The following is a 20,593-nucleotide window of genomic DNA, read 5'->3' on the forward strand; positions in this document are numbered from 1 at the left end:
CTCAGTTCTCTTTTTGTATGCTTTGGGCAGCCTGGGTCACTCTGTGACTGTTCTAGGACTTTGTCCTCTTAAGTTGGCTGAAGTTGCCAGAGCTCTGTGCGGGTGCTGCTCTAGTTTCTTCTCATGGCCTCAGGCAGTGTTCTGATGTTACCAGCACCATTTGGCTGGCACCTCTAACATGTTCCAATGTAAATATTTAAGGATGAACTCCTAATGCTTTAAGGCACTCCTTGTGTTTAATGAACCACTCTCCCTTGCACCCAGTTTGGTAACAATTAGATACCATCCTTGTCAGACGTGAAAATATAATAATAAATAAATACATTTTTTGTTCTGTGGTTGAGAGAGGCCCTCAAACCTGCCACCTCAGCGTGCAAGCCACTGATAAGGAGATGGAAGGCATTGGAGGGGAGGCACTGGGGTGGGGGTGTCTGTGTTGGCAGGGCAACTCTGCACACTTGCCAAGGAGCTTGGCCTAAAGCAAGAAGGAAGCTGTTTAGCAACAGCCAGGGCTTTGTTTGTTTGGGCTTTTACAGGTTGGTTTTTGCTCTCGTCAGTCTCCAGCTGTAGAGGTCCCGAGAGGAGGGCGAAGGCTTTGGAAACTAACTGTAGCTCTGGATTTCAGTTTCAGCGGATGTTCTCTCCAGCTTCCAACAGACCTTGCACTCAGCTCTGCTGAACCCTAATCCACAGTGTCGGCCAGCGCTCAGCACCTTACTGTGCCATGATTTCTTCAGGTGAGGGCCTCTCAGCGATAAAGGTGACTAACTCATGCTGCTGTTGCCTCTTCTGTGCATTGAGGAATTATGCAGGGCCAAATGATTGTCCTTGTTATTATTAGGAGAGACTGAATGGTGTCCATGGGAAAAAATTTGGGGAGAAACTGGGCTGCCTCCCAGGGTCCTATCAAAGATAAAAAATTGTAATACAAGTGCCAAGTTGTTAGGAAGGCTTGGGCTTTAGAAATCCTGTCCATTTATTACTGCTTCTAATTGTGAAGAAACTGACTGGTATATAATGGTTTATGATTGAAAATTAATTAAAAAGGTGAAAAAGGCCTCTTCTGCAGGGAATTTGGCTTAGTGGTAAGTGGCTGCCTAGCATGGACGCTGGCCTTGAGAAAGTCCAAGGACAGTGCTCAGGCCCTGAGTTCAAGCCCCAGGACTGGCCAAAAAAAAAAAAAAAGAAAAGAAACAAAGAAACCACCCTCTCTTTTCTGTTTGCATTGTATTATTCCTATGAATTTGTTACTTGGAATTTTTCTTTTAGGCTGAGCAAGCTTATTTTTCTGTCAATAATGTAATGGAAGAGAAGCAAATTACATACTGAAACATTTTATTATTAAAACATTGTATCAGTTTGGTGTTTTTTCTTTTTTTTTTTGCCAGTCCTGAGGCTTGAACTTAGCCCGGGCACCCATCTATCTGCACCCTCCCTGAACTTTTGCTCAAAGCTAGCACTCCACCACTTGAGCCACAGTGCCACATCTGGCTTTTTGGGAATTGAACCCAGGGCTTTGTGCATTCTAGGCAAACACAAGTACTCTACCACTAAACTGCATTCCTGGCCTCAGTTTTTTGTTTTCTTTTTGTCTTGTCTTTTTTTGTACTGGAAATCAATCCAGCGCATTGCATTTGTTAGGCAAGTACTTCTGCTGCTCAGCTATGTCTCAGGCATTTACAGTTAGCCCAGGGGGAACCAGAGTGAATGGAAAGCTAATGTCACCTCTCCAAGGAAAATAGTTATCTCTAGAATAGAGGGTATGGGGTGTGATATGTTATTAAATAGTATTTTTAGTTAACAGGGTTATATTTGTCCTTTGTGTGTCAGAAAAACCTTGATCATTGCAAAAAAATACTTATTTTTAATTGACAAATGCAAATTGTATTAACTGTTGTAAATTTTTCAACCAAAGTTTGTTCCCTTGATATAAACACACTACCCAAAACAATACTTCATGCTGGATGGATGTCTTGTCAGTAGTTCCTCAGTAACAAAGGAGAACAAAGCTGAGAGCACACCATCCCGCCACCCCCACGGTGGTGAGGGGGACATGGCCAGAGGACACACCAGGGCCAGCCCTTATGGAGGGCTGAGCTGGTTAGAAGCTGGAGGGAAGTACTGATGACCCTGAAACAACATGGATTTGAACTATTCACGTGCAGAACTTTTTAGTTTTTGGACATTTTTGACAGTTTGAAAGAAGCAGGATGACAAACTACATAGCCGAGGGATATCAAAATGAGAAAAAGTATGATGAAAGCATAAAACTCATTAGCTACTAGTCTTTTAATCATAGGTTACCATAAAGTATAAACAGATTTTAGTTAATCAAAATGTACACAGATCAAGTCCTCTATAAGTTTATTTGTCTCATGCAGATTTATTTAATTTTTCTTCTTGGTGGTTCTGGGGATTGAATTCAAGACAAACTTGCTTACAATAGTGTTTTCCTGTCTGAGCCAAGCCCTCAGCCACTTTGGCTGTGGTTATTTTTAAGATAGATTCTGAAGCTCTGTCCCACTATTCCCAGCTGTTCTTTGAGGTATGGTTTTTCAACCTTTTTTCCCGTCTGTGGTCGTCAGATCTTCCCATCTAGTCTTCCCAGGTGCTGGGATTATAGGTATGGGTCACGATGCCAGGCCTTCAGATCTTTAAAATATCGTACAGAATGTCTATGGTTATAGCTTCAGGATTTAAATATATCTTATCTAATCTGTTGTATTGCTTTTTCTTTTTTCGGCATTTAGAAATGATTTTCTAGAAGTTGTGAATTTCTTGAAAAGCTTAACTCTGAAGAATGAAGAGGAAAAAACTGAATTTTTCAAGTAAGTTCATTAAGATCTTTAATTGAGTAATTTGGGTTAGGTTCATGCAATTCCTTAGGTAATCTGGAAGAGATGAGTCCTGATTTCAGTACTTCAGTACTGAACTTTTCCTACACGTTATGAGCTTTTTCCTAGGCCTTAAATAGACCACTCTGATAGAGACAGGTACTCAGGCTGATAATGCTTATACAAACAGTAGGTGCCATGAGAGAGAATTTACTAGGAGTCCTGAGGGCACTTGAGGAGGAGGAGGAGAAGGTAGCTGGAGAAAAGCTCCTAGAGCATGGTAGCCCAGTCAGCAGATATGAGGCCAGGTGTAAAAGTGTTAATGGTATGAGTGAAGAGGACACCAGGGGAGAAAGACGTAAAAGAAATAGAGCAGAACTTAGGGATCACCACCAAATGATCTGGAAAGTACTGGAAAGGAGGACTGCAGGGAGAATGATGGGCCCACAGTTGGATGCGTCGATGTGAAGTTAGTATTTGTGGGTCTTCGGGTAGATATTATGGGACAGTTGGCAGACAAATGTGAAGCGAATAGTGAAGTTTTAAGCTGATGAGCTACAGATGACCAACAGTGCTGACTGGGACAGTGGGCCTAGTGATGTGGTATATACCTTGAAGCCTCCTGCCCAGTGCAGGCATGAGTGGAAGGACTGGCTGGTGAATGAGGTAAGCAGTGGAGAGTCAGGACAGCTATGTATTCCCACAGGATTAGAAATGGAATTTTAGAAAGTAGGTGGATCAATATGTCCATTTAGGATCAAGAAGACTCTGTTAACTCTGTCTCAGCAAGAACTGTTTGAACAGAGGGAGACCACAGTGGGTTCAGAAGTCCTATTACCTCAGGAGATAGAGATCAAAAGGATTATGGTTTGAAGTCAACCTGGGCAAAAATGTAGTGAAACTCAAACTTGGCATGTTGGTGCATGCCTGTATATATGGCCTGAAGGCCATACATAGGGTGGTTTTAGTCCAAGACTTGCCCCAGGAAAAATGAGACCCTGTCAGAAGTGGAAAAAAAAAAAAAAAAAAGTGAAAAGGGCTGGAGACATCATTCAAATGATACAGAACCTGTCTAGGATAAACTCTAGTATATGTCCATCCTTCCCAATAGAAGGAAGATAAACAGATGCTGACTGAAACCCTTTCCTGAAAACTCTGGAGGGGAGAGAGAATTCTTATTAAAGTACCTCAGTGAGCTTCCTGGCTGGTACCCTTCAACTTCAGCCTTGCTGGAACCACCCAGCTTTTTGCCATTTAATTAGAAATGGAGTCTGGAGTCTTAAGACTTCTTTTCTCAGTCTAGCTTCTAACTTCAAACCTTGGACCTCTTCCCCCTCAGTAGCTAGGATTATAGGCTGGGAATCCTCGGCACCAAGTAAGGCAGGGCTCTGTAAGGATGGGAAGAGATAGGAGCGTGTTGATAGGCTGAGGGAAAGGAGCCAGTGGAGGAGTAGAGAGTAACTGGAGCTGTGGTCATGTTGGAGACAGAGCAGGGACAAAAGGAAAGATACTATCAAGAGTAATGGCAAGGTAGGGGCGGCTTCCAAAGAGATTCCTGAATGCAAGTAACTGGAAAGGAGGTAGGAAGTAGACTTTGATGGAAGTGGTGTAGGGATTTGCTGATTATGCATGAAAGAGTGGTGTGTTCCTAAAAAAAGCAGGAAGCGGGGCCGGGAGTTTGGCCTAGTGGTTGAGTGCTTGCCTAGCATGCATGAAGACCCGGGTTCGATTCCTTGGTACCACATACATAGAAAAAAGCCAGAAGTGGTGCTGAGGCTCAAGTGGTAGAGCTCTAGCCTTGAGAAAGTCCAAGGACAGTGCTCAGACCCTGAGCTCAAGGCCAGGACTGGCAGAAAAAAAACCCAAAAAACAAAGCAGGAAGCAAGTGCTAAGTGAGCATGATTACTTAGTGGGGTATTACTCTATGGATAACTAATACCTGCATTTCTTAGTAGAATGCATTACAGTCTAATTTTCTGTGAAAAAGAAAGATAATTGGATATCTTCTAGCTTGAAAATTTAGGAAAGTATCTTTTTATTATCTAAGATAGCCTGTAGCTTATTAGGGACCAAATGAGAAAAATTTTGGAATTATGAAATGATTTGTTGAAAATGCTTCCTGGATTGGATTGCAGATGTGTGGACAAGCTGGTCTTGCCTCACATTTTAGCATTTTTCTTACTTGGCAGCCAACCTACTCACCTTTCCTGTTTCAGAATGCATTAGTTTGACAGACATGAGAAAGTCATATATAGTTAAGTCACACATGAAAATTGATGTCACCACCATGTTTTCTTTTTGCTCTCAGATTTTTGCTAGACAGAGTCAGCTGCTTGTCGGAGGAATTAATAGCTTCACGATTGGTGCCTCTTCTGCTTAATCAGTTGGTGTTTGCAGAACCAGTAGCTGTTAAGAGTTTTCTTCCACATCTGCTTGGCCCTAAAAAAGGTGATTCTTTTTTCAAATATTTCTGTCACTTAAGGGGTTGGTGATTAGTCCACTTTGAGTAGACTGATGTACAGTTAATGCTTGGCTTTAAGTTTAAAGCATGGTTACTGATCACTGAGACAATTGCTCTAATGCCAACCTAGGTACTAAAACCCCCAAGCAAATACAGATCTTCCCACAGAGCCCGTTTACTGTTTTAAAATGGTTAACACACACATATGTATAAACACATGTGTGTGAATATGATGGCCATGGTTTAAGGAAAGATTGTAGAACTTTGTTTTTGCTGTGACTAGCTAAAAGCCTGTACCTCCCTCACCAGAAACAACTTACCATCCATTTTTGGTGAACAGGTTGAAAATCATGGAGATCCTTCACTTATTGGAGTTGTAGAGAATTCCTAAATGTGAAATAAAATTACTGCTTTGGAACGTGAAATCTGAACCACCACAGGTCAGGAAGGAAATATATCACTAATTCAGGATCATGGAATTTAGTTAGGTGTGGGGCTTTCATATTACTTTGCTAAAAAGATTTCAACCCAACAATATAATGGGTAGTTCTTTTACATTTTAGCATTTCATTGTATCTATGATTCAGTGTGATTCTCTGTAGCCTTGAGTTTCTCTTTATAGCTCTTCAGTCTTGTCAGGTATTAGATTATTTTTTCAAGACCAGTCTGCCTGATCTTCTTGTAGGCATATGTGTTTGTTTTTTTTTTTTGCCAGTCCTGGGCTTGAGCTCAGGGCCTGAGCCCTGTCCTTGGACTTTCTCAAGGCTAGAGCTCTACCACTTGAGCCTCAGCACCACTTCCGGCTTTTTATGTATGTGGTACAGAGGAATTGAACCCGGGTCTTCATGTATGCTAGGCAAGCACTAGGCCAAACTCCCGGCCCCGGCATATGTGTTTTTAAAGGCCCTCAAATGACTCTTAGGTATATTTTGGCTTGATTATTACTGTAGCTACCTACTGTTCAGCATTGAAGTCCTATTATAGCAATTTTAACAACAGTATGATCGTGTCACTAATGTGCAAGAAATTCTTGAGTTTAAGCTATTCAATTCAGAATCCTACTAAAACACTTGGGCAGTATTTTTCCACAAGAACTGGTAAAAAGTAATGTGTATGTACTTCAGCCTTGGGTAACGCTGGCTCGCCCCACGGATTTAAGGGCTTAGAATATACAGGACAGTAGAGTATGTGTAACATGCTTGGCTCAGTTCCTGAATTATGTTCATTACCATGACAATTTGTTTATTCCTCTGTACCCCATCTGCATTTGGGTAGATAATGCACAGGGAGAAATCCCTTACTTGCTCTCACCAGCACTGTTCCAGTCTCGTGTGATCCCTGTGCTTCTCCGGCTGTTCGAGGTTCATGAGGAGCATGTGCGGATGGTGCTGCTGTCCCACATAGAGGCCTATGTGGAGCACTTTACTCAGGAGCAGCTGAAAAAGGTCATCTTGCCACAGGTCAGAGACCACAATGGCAGTAGGGATATATACAGCATTCCGAAGTCAGGATGAGAAAAGTGAGGAAGGGTATGTTAATTTGTGGAAATGAACAGAAGAGTTTGGGGATATTCAGCTAACAACCTAGAAAGCCTAAAAGCAATTTTCATTTTAAAGTTTAGCCTAGATGAAGGCAAGGAGGATGCTGGATTTGGGCTTGAGTAGATGGTGATGATCTATAAGTAGATAGAATTCTAATTATATATGAAGTATGCTGTAGTTTACTTGTATGACGTTGTTTTAAGAAAGTGCTTAATCTGTTAGTACTGAACTCATGATTATCTTACTGGGTTCTATTGGAAAGCTTTGAACTTAAGTGATAAAACAAGGCCAGAGAAATAGTGATTCATTGGTCCAGCCCTGCTGAGAGTTACTAGCAGAGCAAGGTATGACGCACTATGCCTGAGCCTGTTAGCAGACGAGCTGCTGTGATCATGCTTTGCAGTTTATCACATTGCGCAGAGCAAAGCCTCTGTTAATCTCTAAGTAACTGAAACCCAGAGTGAACAAGCTAATGCTTAGAACTTCCCAATGTGGAATCAAGTCGCAGGCATCTCATAGGTTGCGGACTTAGTTAATTGTGTGCATTTATTATGATGTCTATGTAGTTATGTTTATATTTCCAATACCATGTCCATAGCATTGAGTATGCAAGTATTGAGTCCTCGCTCTTGTACTGTTTGGATCTAATATCCACATATTAAAGATACCATGCACCTTTTGTTGTCTGCATTTATTTTTATTTTTGGTGGTCTTGGGGTTTTTAGCTGGGCCTGAAGCTTGTGCTTGCTAGGCAAGTGGGCTACTACTGACCCTGACCTATGCCTCCAGTGCTTTTTGTGAACTGTTTTTTTGGGTTTTTTTTGGCCAGTCCTGGGGCTTGAACTCAGGGCCTGAGCACTGTCCTTCGGCTTTCTCAACCACTTGAGCCAAAGCACCACTTCCAGCCTTTTCTATATATGTAATACTGAGGAATCAAACCTGGGTCTTTGTGCATGCTAGGCAAGCACTCCATCACTAGGCCAGATTCCTGACTGAGAACTATTTATTTTTGACCTTGGTTCTCACTACTTGGGTGTGCACTTAAGACTAAATCCTCCTTTTCACTGCCTGCTGTAGCTGAAATGACAGGTGTCCCAACTCTGCCCAGCTCCTTTCTCTTGAAATGTGGGGTGTTGTATATTTTTCTACCTGTGATGGCCAGGAACTGCAGTTGTTCCAATCTCAGCATTCCACATAGCTAGGCATGTGCCACTATGCTCACCTATTGAGAAAAGTTCTCCTAACCCTTTTTGCCCAGATTTGAAATATTTTTTTTCAAGTAGCTATGATTACCCATCATACCCAGCATGCTTCACTTTTGAATATCCGAAGGCCAGCTTTTATTGTTTTGGTATGCATATGGCCAAATGTCCCATAATATCCAAGTTTACTATATTTGTTTTAAGCCAATCACATAAATAGTGGCTTCTGTAAATGCCAGAGAAAGATGATGTATAATAAAGGGTTTCTAAGGTCCTCCTTTTGGGTACATGGGGTTGGGAGAGCAGGAACATGACTTGTTGGTGCCATCAATGCTGTATGTGGGCTCTGCAGAGCACTGCCACTCTGAACTGCTAGAAGCAGAGTATACATGTGGAGAGTTAGTTTCATTGATAAAAATTTGATGGGAGTAATTTTTGTTATTTCATGTATTTTGATTTTTTAAAGTCTGGGATAGATTGGGAGAGAAACATTTTTGCCTTCTACCACCTAAGGAAAATGTAGTTCACTGATTAGGTACCTCCTGATTACATCCCCAGAGCTTGTTTACAGGGAGAAAAAAAGGGTAGGGGCTATGCTTTTCTATACTTAGTCATTCTTTCACTCCTAGGTGTTACTGGGCTTGAGAGACACCAGTGATTCCATTGTGGCTATCACTCTTCACAGCCTAGCAGTGCTGGTCTCTCTCCTTGGACCTGAAGTGGTTGTGGGAGGAGAAAGAACCAAAATCTTCAAACGCACTGCTCCAGGTTTTACTAAAACTATTGATGTTTCCCCAGAAGGTAAGAAGACAATTGAAAGGTCTTGCCTTTTATTATTTTATTAGGTTTATATGCAGCTATATAGGAGAAAATTATGTAAGTTTTCCTTTCATCCTTCCTCAAAGAGACTGCACTACTTGAGCCATCCATACTTCCAGTCTCTCTTTGTATTGGCTCTTTCTAGGTAGGGTCTTGCTTTATGCCCAAGCTGGTCTGAGCTCTGAGCTCCTGGCATCACTGGAGATCACATGGGTGCCTTGGTTAAGATAGAAGCTTACCTTCTGGGCCCAGGCTGGCCTCGTTCTTACCTCTCAGGAGAGGTAAGTAAACTACAGGATAGAGCCAAGTGTGACAGTTGGCATCTGTCATCCTAGTTACTTGAGATGACTTACTCTGGAGATATGGTCAGGACTGTGGTAAGACATGTGAAAAAATAGGCCCTCTCCAAAAAATAATGCATTGAACAGCTGAGCCATGGTTCAAGTGATAGATTGACTAGTAAATACAAAGGAAGGAAACGACCAGATTTAATCTCATTTGACTTTTGAAGTTGGGGTTGTGATTAAGACAGACTAATGAGCTCTGTCTGCAGCCTGTGATCCAAGTTTAGAGCAAAGTGCTTTGTAATGTTGAACAAAGAACACACACATAAGGGAGGAATTTTTACTTTGTTTCTCTGCCTAGTCGGATGTAAAAATAAAGGTTAATATTGAGATTAATGAAAGGTACAATGAAGGCAGTTCTGCTTGAAACAAGGTTGTGGCACCGTTTGGACTAGCACTAGTTTGGGTAAGAACTACTGGTGAGGGACTGGGAGTTTGGCCTAGTGGTAGAGTGCTTGCCTAGCCTGCATGAAGACCTGGGTTCGATTCCTCGGTACCACATACATAGAAAAAAGCCGGAAGTGGTGCTGAGGCTCAAGTGGTAGAGCTCTAGCCCAGGACTGCCCCCCCCCCCAAAAAAAAACACTGGTGAGTTCAACAAAAAGGATAGCTATACAGATAGCCAAGTCACAGATTTAGATGTGAAGAGTGCAGATGTGCTGGGGAAAGCTAGAGGCTTAATAGCAGATTATTACTGGTTGTTCTCCTTACCCTCATTTTAAGGCATGGAATGTATTCAGCCAAAATTTTGCCAAATTTCCTGATGAACTCAGTGTAAAAAGACATTTTCTTGAAACAACCTTCTTGCAGTTGGGATAAGATATGAAGATTCTTAAAGTATATAGGTGTACACGAAGTACATTCATAAGGCTAGGCTTGTACTGATGCTAGCCTTTCAAAAGGAAATTAGAATCACATGAGGTTTTAAATCCTCTCCTCATCAAAGTGTTTTCAAAGGCTTTAGAAATGTTTTGGTCAGTCATGGTGCTTGAACTATGGGCCTCAGCATTGTCTCTGAGCTGTTCAGCTCAAGGCTAGCACCCTACCCTGTGGTTTTAATGAGGTGGATCCTAGCGTGTCATACTTGGAACACTTTTAGCCCATCACCAGTGTGTGCAGTGGACACCTCTAGGGACCAGCAAACCATTCCACACTAAGTTTCTTCAGTCATTTTGAGGGTTTTTTTGTTTTTATCCATTTCCACTAACTGCTTACCAAACACGTAATAGTTTACTATCTCCTTCACTTCTTGGAGTTTTTCTTTACCTTTAGATTCTCCCACTCATATGGTCGCCTGCAGCCAGCACAATGAGGTCTCATCAGTGTTGGAGAAGCCCTCTCTGGGCATATTTCCTAAATGCTTGTTTTCTGGCAACATTCCTATCAACAGCAAGAAGCACATAAAGCAGGAATACTACAATACTCTGCTACAGACAGGTAGAAATACTCCATTTATGAAGGTTTTCCATTGCTTGGATAAATGCTTTGCTGAGAGAATAAAGTTTAAATTATATCTCTCTAACATGTCTTCCTAACTCATGAGAACAGGTTGACAGTACTTGAGTTGCATTTTTTTTTTTTTTTTTTTTTTTGCCAGTCCTGGGCTTGAGCTCAGGGCCTGAGCACTGTCCTTGGACTTTGTCAAGGCTAGAGCTCTACCATTTGAGCCTCAGCACCACTTCCGGCTTTTTTCTATGTATGTGGTACCAAGGAATCGAACCCGGGTCTTCATGCATGCTAAGCAAGCACTTGAACCACTAGGCCAAACTCCTGGCCCGCATTTTTTTTTTTTGCATCAGATAATTTAACTGAGTTATGCCAGTGAGTAATATTTGTCCATTCGTATTATCCAAGCATTATTTTAGATTTTAGGTACTTCCAAAATAAAGCATTTGAAATATGTTGTAATATCTTTTAGTTAGATCTGTACCCCTCACCCCTCTTAAATACATTGCTTGCTCTTAACCAGCATTTTATGAGAACGATTCTTGTACATATTCTCACAGGCAATCAGTTTCCCCAATCCATCAAACTGCCTGTGAATGGAGTCTCAGATATGACAAATACTTCTGGTGACAGTGAGGACTTCCCATCAAGCTCTAAAAAGTGTGAAGAATGGCCTGACTGGAGTGAGCCTGAGGAGCCTGAGAACCAAGCTGTCAGCATTCACGTTTGGCCTACAGAAGCCTGTAGTGTTGCTAGATCTCAATGCACTAACTTGAATGTGGAAAATGAATGTTGGGATGACTGTGAGGTCAGCTCAGGGACTAAACTAAACCCAGGAGGTGAAATCTCTGTGGCAGTGCCTGTTACTTCATGGAAGCAAAAGCCAGTTGCTGCTTTGCTTCCACTCCTGGGAGAGTCGAAGCCTTTGAAATCAAGCCCTCCTCACAAGACTAATTTTGCACAGAGCTGGGAGGACTCAAACCAAATCAAGGCACCAAAAGCACCGTTACAAGAAAGACCCCCGAAGGTTCAATCAGAACTTGGATTAGGTGAAGAATTTACCATCCATGTAAAAAAGAAACCAGTACAAGACCCTGAGTTAGACTGGTTTGCTGACATGATCCCAGAAATTAAGCCTTCAGCCACTTTCCTTATTTTACCTGAGTTGAGAACAGAAATGATGGTTCCCAACAAGGATGATATCATGCAGTTTTCCTCAAAATTTGCTGCAGCAGAAATGAGTGAGGTAAGTATTTTGGGGTGAGTGCTACTTGTGCAGGTCCTAGTTTATATTAAGCTTGCTATTTTCTGAATAAAGGAAAAAGAGACTCTATGCATATGGTTAAAATGAAGCACAGAATGAACAAAGCTGTTTTCTCCCAGAAAATAGTGATTGGGTAACTGGTTAACTTACATTGTAACCCTTTTATTTGGAAAACTAAACCAAGACAGACTTACTGAGTTAAACAGCTCTTGAGAAAGTTATTTTTCAATGCTTGTAGTTTTGTCCAAAGTGATCCTTCTGCTTTTGTTCTAGTTACAGCTTTAAGAAGTTTACTTTACATGAGGCCATGTATTCTGGCATCAACAATGTGTGAAAATGGTCATTTTCACATTTCTAATTTTTCAGATTTGATTTGCTTCAGTAGGTTGCTGTTGGTATGTTTTTGTTGCAGGGAGACACTGAAGGCTGGGGAGAAGGAGAGCTGAACTGGGAAGATAATAATTGGTGACAACAGGTGTGAGTTAAATGTAGGAACAACTCCTTTAAAAAAATTAATACCTCAAAAGCAGACTGTTTGAACAAGAAAGGCCCAGGAGCAGCCTGTTTTCTCCATACCAGGAGCTCTTTGTGAAGTCTGTACCAACTCAATGTGAGGCCGACCTTGAGAGCTGGCCAGAAGCCCCAGGGCAGTCGGGAGTCCCACAGTACTGGCCAATAGGAGGAAAAAACTGTTTGAAGCCAGTTTCCATGAAGAGTAAGTAGCTGAGGAAAGATGGAACTTAATGCTTTTTTCCAGGGTAATTCTGGAAGAAAATAAAATACAAAAATTCAATTGAAGCTAATTAGCTTAATTTTGTGCCATTTCTTTACAGATGAGAAGTTCTATTACAAAATTTAACTTGCTGAAAAAAAATAGCTACCAATTATTTTATGGTTTCTTTAGGCAGCTTATTTATTTACAGTTGTACTTTGAGTGAAAGTCCTTCAGTGGACCTAGCTTTTACTGACTGTTCCACATGTGATTCATTGTACCAAAGTTCTTAGTAAGAAATCTCGCCCCTCCTCCATCCTGTAAATGTCAAATAAAGATTATTTTCACTAGATCCACTTTTATAAAAGTTATTTTTATATATCGTAAAAAATGTACAGTCATAATTAGAAATTTCCTTTACAAAATAACCTGGCAGTTGGTAGCAGTATCAAAGGCAGTTGTCTGGTGGGGGTGACATTAGGCCAGTCACAGGTCACCCTGGAGTAGCTGATGTTTCAACCTCTTGATCCTTTCTTGCAGTGCTTCCACTTCTATTAGAAGCCAGGCTGGAGCAGGAGTCTTTTGAAGCAAGGACTCTGTTGCTTCCAAAGCCCCTGTTGCTGCTTGCAATGCTGACCTATACTCTTCTTCTAGTGTGAAGTCATGGCGGGCTCTTTTTGCACAAGGCTTTTCAGAGAAAAAGATATGTAAAAAAAAAAATCTTTTAATCATTGCATCACATCTTCATGTGTTTTAGATGATTGACTAAAACTTACCAGAATGTTACTTTTATGTTAGTTCACCTAACCCCCAGGAGCAGAGATTGGGATGCTACAGAATGGAAGCCTTGTAAGAGCTTTAGAACTTAGGGGGGGTTTCTACTGTGATATGGCCATGTTTCCAAAAGGAAATGTAGCAGTCACTACTAAATCATATTGCTGTGCTATTTCTCTTCAGGAAAGAATATGTTCCATGGCATACGTCAAACACTAGGTTTTATTTAAGTTTTCAGACTTATTTTGCAGGGACTATAGGGTCACACAGGATACCATTGAACTGCAAATAAACATGTACAAAGCCTCCCTTTTTACTTGGTAGGTTAGAAATCTCAGACAAAATCACCCAATTGAACAAGCCCAGTAGTAGTGCCTGTATACCCCAGTTGATCAGTCTTAAATTCCTTCCCTCACTACTAAAATAGGCCACTAGCATGCAATATTAAATTACATATACTACATTCTGAAACACAGGATCCAGAGAGGGGCTTGCAAAAGATTCAGTGTTTTTTTTTTCTTCTCAGGATAAGGATAAGCAATTGTGACATGGCTTCTCCATACCCATTCCTAAAAGCCAGTCTGCAGATGCTGCACATTTTGAAATGTAAAAATAGTAAGTAGCAGTGAACTATACACAGAATTGTGATAAATAGGGTATATGAGGACATAAATCTATATATTATAAAAATATTTAAGAATGGGTCGACAATAGTCTATAAACGTAGAACCACAGCAGAGTTTTCTACAAAACCTCATAGATCTTCTTTACTAGAGGGGAGGTGCATTTTAGACAAAAATCAGTGATCCTAAATCCTCCACTTAAAAAATTACTCTCTTCTGGTTCAAAACAGTATTTTGAATATTCATAGTGATGTTAAGTTGATGCCTTGAATAGGTAAATTTTCAGATATTGCCAAAATTATTTTGATTTCTTGCCTTATTCATGAAACTAAACATTCTACAAAGTAAGGTAATTCATTTTTTATGGTTCAGGAACTGCATTACACATTACTGGTTCAGTATGTAAGTTTTCCCAACAGGTACTACAAATCACTGACTATATTGGAAGATTATTTTCTATGTGTAAAACTTACTTACACTTCTGTCTAGGGTTGGTAGTCTATTTCATTTTTAAAAAAAAGTGGGATTTCTGAAGTACAATAACCATAACATAGGAGAATCATAATGTCTAGAGTTCAGTTCAAAGTACAACATCAGGATAAAAAGTATTAACCACACAGCCATACCTGTAAAGATGACTGCTTCACTTCTGCTAAGGTCACTTCAGCAAAGGGTTCCCAGAAAACAGCTTTTTCCTTTTTCACACGTTCCACTTTGGCAGCTTCAGTTTCATCTATACACCCAGACTTCAGAAAACCAAGAAAAATCAACTAGATACCAAATGACTAAATATTTGTGTCTGTGTGTTTATAAATGCTGGGCATGAAACCATTTTGTCCTAACTTGCGAAATTCAAATATTAGACATCAAATAGACTTATCTGTAAATGATTGCTTTAAATCTGCTAACCTTTACTAACTGGCTCTAAAGCCTAACATACTAGCAAAGTAATTGAACACTGACTGGCTGGCTTGAACTTTAGCCTATCTATATATCTACATCTAGATCTACATATATGACACATACAATAAATAAAACACAGGCCCTAGTTTAACAGTGGGCATATGAAAGACTTCATTTACTTCATCGTAATACTAGCACCATATTGACTTTAAAGGTATGCACAAACAATTAAAATTTTGAATCATAGGTATTTATACAGTATTATAAGTGGAATCCCTATGAAGATAATTGTCATGTCTTCGAAAAACAGATCTTGGCTCATAAAAAAGCCATTCAGTAAATCATCCTAAAAGGTTTTTCTTCTTAAATCCTCTTAGTTCTATATAGTCAGATGTATCTAATATCACACAGAAGTCTACATTTGTCATCTCAACTGCCCAGATTATCAGTGAGATGCTGTTGTAACCAAACTATAGACACAGTAAAGTGCTTCACATTTTTTCCTATACACAATCAGACATTTTAGAAATGTGGCACAAGTTTGAACATGATAATCATTTATGTGTCATATATACTTCATATATCACTGCCCACTGGTAACCTTCGCAATGTATGAAATTGACAGTATAGAGTTTTCCATTTCTTTGGTAGGTGAAGCTTCAAGTCTGGAACATTTTGGATTTAGGGATGTTTTAGCCTATCTATGTTAGGAACTCTGAAAAGTCTTAAGTTGATTACAAGGACAATACTTTTAAAAAGATTAAAATATGGGCTATGTAATAAAAACAATTACCTTCTCCAGAAAAGCTACTACTTTGTTCTTAGTTTCTTCCGAAGTGAGACATTGTGGAACTATTTCTTCATGATGTGTTCCCTATTAAAATAGTCATAAGACCAACATAAATATAACTTAGCAACATGCCTCTTAATAATATGACTTTTAAGAACTACCCTAAAAGTAAATTTTGAGAATACTCAATGCAAAAAATACTCAGCTTTTTCAGAGTACCTGGGATAATATTAACTTCTGTACAAGCTTTGTTTACATCTATAGTCATACTAGTCTCTACACATTCTAATGAGCAATAGCCTGATGGCACAGCAGTGCCTTCGTTTAAAACAAAAGGTGCGGGGGAGGGGGCGGCTGGAGTTTGGCCTAGTGGAAGAGTGCCTCAAGTGGTAGAGCTCTATCTAGCCTTGAGAAAGCCCAAGAACAGTTCAAGCCCTAGGACTGGCGAGCGTGCGCGCGCGCACACACACACACACACACACACACACACACACAAAAACAACCCACAAGCAGGAGTTGCTGGAACCACACTAACTAGAATAGTTTAATAAGAAATCTCTCATTATCCAACCCCCAAAAATACTGCCTGGAAGACAATAGAGTTATAGAAGATCTGCTCTCAGTGCTGTTCCAGTCTTCAATACGGTAAAGGTCACTATTTCCTACGACTCATTTGTAGGTCTTATAATTATCTCCTCCAATATAAATGCTAAATTTTACTATGGAAATTCAGCTGTACCTCCATAGGTATTTTAAATGTTTCAAAAGACTTGGAAATATTAACATGCTTAGAAAGTCACTATCCCAATGAAGAATTATTTGACAATTACCTCGGCAAACTGAGTAAATGCCTCCAAAGTATGTTGTTCTAGTAACCAATTCCTATCAGCTAGCAGTAAGGCAAAGATACAAGACAGGCTGGGCAGAATTTTGTCCTAAAAAAAGAAACAATCCTGATTAAACAGAGAAAAAGTTCAGTGAGATACAAGAAGTTGTCAGCTTTCTATACAGAATCTATTCCAGTGAACATACACACAAAGCATGCTAGGTCATTCCACTCTTTTTTTTTTTTTTTGGCCAGTCCTGGGCTTGAAGTCGGCCTGAACACTGTCCTTAAACTTTCTCAAGGCTAGAGCTCTAGCACTTGAGTCACAGCACCACTTCCAGCTTTTTTCTATGTATGTGGTACCAAGAAATTGAACCCCAGTCTTTGTGCATGCTAGGCAAGCACTCTGCCACTAGGCCAAACTCACGGCCTCAGGTCATTTCACTCTTTTGGTCAACAGTATCATCCCTGAATGTGGCATGCTACCATCTCAGAAGCTTTGCATTTGACATTTTCCCTGCTCGGAACACTCCTACATCAGCACCCAGGCCCTTAGTTCAAGAGTTTTTACCAAGTTGTAACACTCATCCTATTTCAAAAGGAACTATCAAGTACATATTCTCCATCTCCCTTCCCTGCTTTGTATTTCTCTGTTCACCACCATTTAAACACTTCATTACATATGTAACTAGTGTGTTGCTTTTCTAAAAGCTGACAGTAAGGATTTACTGTATCACCAAAATTAAAACCCCTACTATAGCAACTCAAAATAGATGTCATCTTATGACTTTCATATGCCTCCTATATGCTCAGGAATCTCAAAAAATTTCTTCAGGACCTACGGGGTGCCAGTGGCTCACACCTGTAATCCTAGCTACTCAGGAGGATGAGATCTGAGGATCACAGTTCAGAGCTAGCCCAGGCACAAAAGTGCATGTAACTCTCATCTCCAATTAACTACTAGAAAGCCAGAAGTGGCTCTGTGGCTCAAGAGGTAGGGTAGTAGCCTTGAGCTGAAGAGCTCAGGGTCAGTGTCTCACAACTGGCGCCCTCCCCCCTCAAAAAAATTTCTTCAGGACCTGACCTCATCCCCAACTTGTAAGGCATTCAGTTTTCTGATAATAGAACGTTTTTCCACAGGTTAGGACCCACAAGTTATACACAATGAAGCAGAATTATGGAGTAAACTTAGCTAAGGCTCTACCACTTGAGCCATAGCTCCACGTCCAGCTTTTTTGGTGATAAGGGTCTCATGAATTTTTCTGCCCGTTCTGGTTTCAATCCACAATCCTCAGATCTCAATCTCCTAAGTGGCTAGGATTATAGGTACTGGCCTCTGGCATCTGACTAAGTTTCCAAGATTTTAATCAACCTGCACTGAGATACATGTTTGCCCTGATTAGAAAAACATTTTCACAAGTGATTATTTTTTTGTTGTTGTGGGGCTTGAACTCAAGGCCTGGGCACTGTCCCTGAGCTGCTTTGTGCTCAAGGCTAATGATCTACCACTTGAACCACAGCACTACCTCTAGTTTTTGAGTGGTTAATTAGAGTTAAGAGCCTCACTGGGACTTTTCTGCCTGGACTGGCTTTGAACCATGATCAGATCTCAGCCTCCTGTATAACTAAGATTACAGGCTTGAGCCAGCAGGGCCCAGCTCACTAGTGATTTTTTTTTTTAATCCCTAAAAGGTAAAAACAAAAGCTGACTACTTAGAATTATTGTTTGTTCACACTAGTAGTAGAAAGGACCAAACTTTAGGATTCCCTTTAGCCTGACGTCTGTCTTAAAATTTAGTAAACATGTTTTCCTACTTGTGAGCCTAACATTTTTGCAACACTTAAAAAAATAAACAAGCTTTTTATGAATGTACAGCTACAATTATGAAATGTCCTAATTATACACTACCACCTAGCACACCTGAATGTTATCTACCTTCAGAAAAATTTTGTGCTGGAGCCCAATTAGAATGAGAACCTCCTATTTCAGACTACAGTGGCCAGCTCAATAAATTATTTGTATGTCCACCTACTTTTCTAAAACAAAATAATTTACAATGAACTATATTTGACAGTTACCCACTAATCAGAAAATGTTTCTCCTTCCTCCAACTTTCATTGTTAGAAAGCTCAGTATTTCAGAAATCAAAAGCTAAGGGGGGGAGGGAAAACCCATTAGAGATTTTATTTTGTTTTAAATAGCATAGGAACAATAGGAATACCTGTATAAACTGAGGAATAAAAAGCTTTCCTAAGGAAGAGACAAAATCCAGCATTGCAAAACGAACATGGTCAGCAGGCTCCAATTTAAGTAGTGAGGTCTGCAAACTTACTACCTGAAGAAGATTAAAACCAAAGGATAGTTGTAAGTGCAATAGTATTCTACATAGAAGGAACTACCTAAGATTTACTTATGTAAGGAGGAAAAAAACGGAGCATTAAAACATCCATTAAAATTTAATAAACTTCACAAGCAGAACCTAACACCTAAGAAAATAAAATGGGAGAGAGGGGGCTGGTGTGTTTGTGTTCCTGGGGCTTGAACTCAGGGCCTGGGCATTGTCTATGAGTTTCTTTTGCTCAAAGCTAGCTCTCTACCATTTGAGACAGCGCTAATTCCAGCCTTTGTTTATGTGATGCCAAGGTATCAAACCTAGGCATGTACATACTAGGCATGTACTAAGCCATTTTCTCAGCCCCATTATTACCACACTCTTCTGTCTCTACTACTGAGAAAAAAAAAATCTTCTGTTCGTAAAAAACTTTATATATGTAAGGATTATCTTATATTTCAAACTCATTTGCAACAACAAGTACATTAATGTTGGAGAACTTGTTTGGAAAAAGATCCAATCTTTCATAGCAAATTCAAATTATCCGAGTTAATTCTTTTACTTTATTTGTATCTTTATAATTTAGTAACTGATGTTACACACATAGTAAAGAATATACCTAGAACTCATTAACCTAATTTCTAATGAGCTAATCAACACTCATTAAGCTGATTTCTTTCATATACCATTAAATTTTTAAAGAGATGGTAAGAAGCTGGTATTAGTTTGTGTTATTCCTATTCTACCACATATGATGCATCTTCCATCATTTTTCTAAAGAAAAGGCTTAATTTTTCCTGCTAGTGGTTTTTGTTTATCCAGTGCTGGAGCTAATTCTTGATTTGGGGGATTAATTTTGTCTAGTATGAACTTATCACTTCAGATAAGAAGAAGGCCATTTCCATTTTCTGTGAGCTTAGAGACCTTCCCAGAAAGGGTTTTAAGTGAAACTCTACTACAAGGACCCACACAGTGAATCATGCTTGCCTATGTCCCAGCCCTGTAAGCTGGGGTCCAAAACCAGAATTCAGTAGAACTCTTCTTTCAAAAATTTCTTCAAAGAGAATGGATCACCCATAAATTCATGTTGGTAATATTCAGTAAACTTAAAGTTGCTAAAGGTGTATTTGGAAATGCTGCAAATGTAGGGTTCAACATAAGAACTATGGAGGGAGTTAGAAGAGTTTCTGGCCAGCTAACAGTAACTTAACAGGGAAGAACAGAAAAGGGCTGAGTCAATAATCCTTCTGCACACTAGAAGGAAGACACAGGGAGACATCTGTGATACCTTCAGTTCACCAAGAAAGGCACTGAAAGTGGAAATGAGGCTCAAATAGTACAGAACCACCTGGGAGCAAAAGCTAAGCAAGAAAAGGGGCCATAAGTTCAGAGATGCATTATGGGTACAAAGAAAGAGTCACAAGCAAACCAAGGAATGATCATTAAAGATTCTAATAAAGTAATTCCACTTTGTCATAGCAAATAACTTGGCCTCTAATCTTACCTGACTTATCAACTGCAGATCTACAGTTTGAACGAAAAGTCCTAAAATTGGCAGTAAAAGACTGAATGTTTGTTGAATATAGGACTGACTGGTTACCTTAAATAAGAAACAAAATAATTATGATGAAACTTTTCTACCACACAAAAGCTATTATAATTGCTGTAATTATTATATGCCAGGCAATATGCAAAAACCTTTCAAACTTATTATCTTATTT

The 20,593-nt window shown here is 39.9% G+C and overlaps 2 protein-coding genes across 5 annotated transcripts in view; one reads left to right on the forward strand and one right to left on the reverse strand.

Moving 5' to 3' along the window:
• Scyl3 (SCY1 like pseudokinase 3) overlaps nt 1-20,593 on the forward strand; it is a 43,551-nt gene that overhangs the window by 11,752 nt on the left and 11,206 nt on the right. Inside the window, exons 6-13 of one of the 4 annotated variants that reach the window (XR_016536841.1) lie at nt 626-737; nt 2,751-2,828; nt 5,143-5,282; nt 6,571-6,755; nt 8,668-8,839; nt 10,474-10,638; nt 11,208-11,893; nt 12,324-12,626. Coding sequence is in view for 3 of the 4 variants with exons in the window: in XM_090340486.1 (XP_090196612.1) it covers nt 626-737; nt 2,751-2,828; nt 5,143-5,282; nt 6,571-6,755; nt 8,668-8,839; nt 10,474-10,638; nt 11,208-11,893; nt 12,324-12,380 (1,595 nt within the window). In the remaining variant the exon portion in view is untranslated. Of the gene's footprint in view, nt 1-625; nt 738-2,750; nt 2,829-5,142; nt 5,283-6,570; nt 6,756-8,667; nt 8,840-10,473; nt 10,639-11,207; nt 11,894-12,323; nt 12,976-20,593 lie in introns of those variants that run through there. The other 3 variants (XM_090340486.1, XM_090340487.1, XM_090340488.1) reach the window with 3 other exon arrangements.
• The window catches only part of Firrm (FIGNL1 interacting regulator of recombination and mitosis), a 42,430-nt gene continuing 34,743 nt past the window's right edge, over nt 12,907-20,593 (reverse strand). Inside the window, exons 19-24 of the mRNA XM_090340481.1 lie at nt 20,377-20,472; nt 18,762-18,875; nt 16,544-16,648; nt 15,717-15,797; nt 14,647-14,766; nt 12,907-13,310 (exon numbers count right to left, since the gene is read on the reverse strand). Coding sequence (XP_090196607.1) covers nt 13,110-13,310; nt 14,647-14,766; nt 15,717-15,797; nt 16,544-16,648; nt 18,762-18,875; nt 20,377-20,472 — 717 coding nt within the window. The 3' untranslated portion in view covers nt 12,907-13,109. The remainder of the gene's footprint in view (nt 13,311-14,646; nt 14,767-15,716; nt 15,798-16,543; nt 16,649-18,761; nt 18,876-20,376; nt 20,473-20,593) is intronic.

This window comes from Megascapheus bottae, chromosome 10 (genome assembly GCF_031878675.1).
Source record: "Megascapheus bottae isolate mThoBot1 chromosome 10, mThoBot2.hap1, whole genome shotgun sequence".
In the NCBI taxonomy this organism is placed as follows: domain Eukaryota; kingdom Metazoa; phylum Chordata; class Mammalia; order Rodentia; family Geomyidae; genus Megascapheus; species Megascapheus bottae.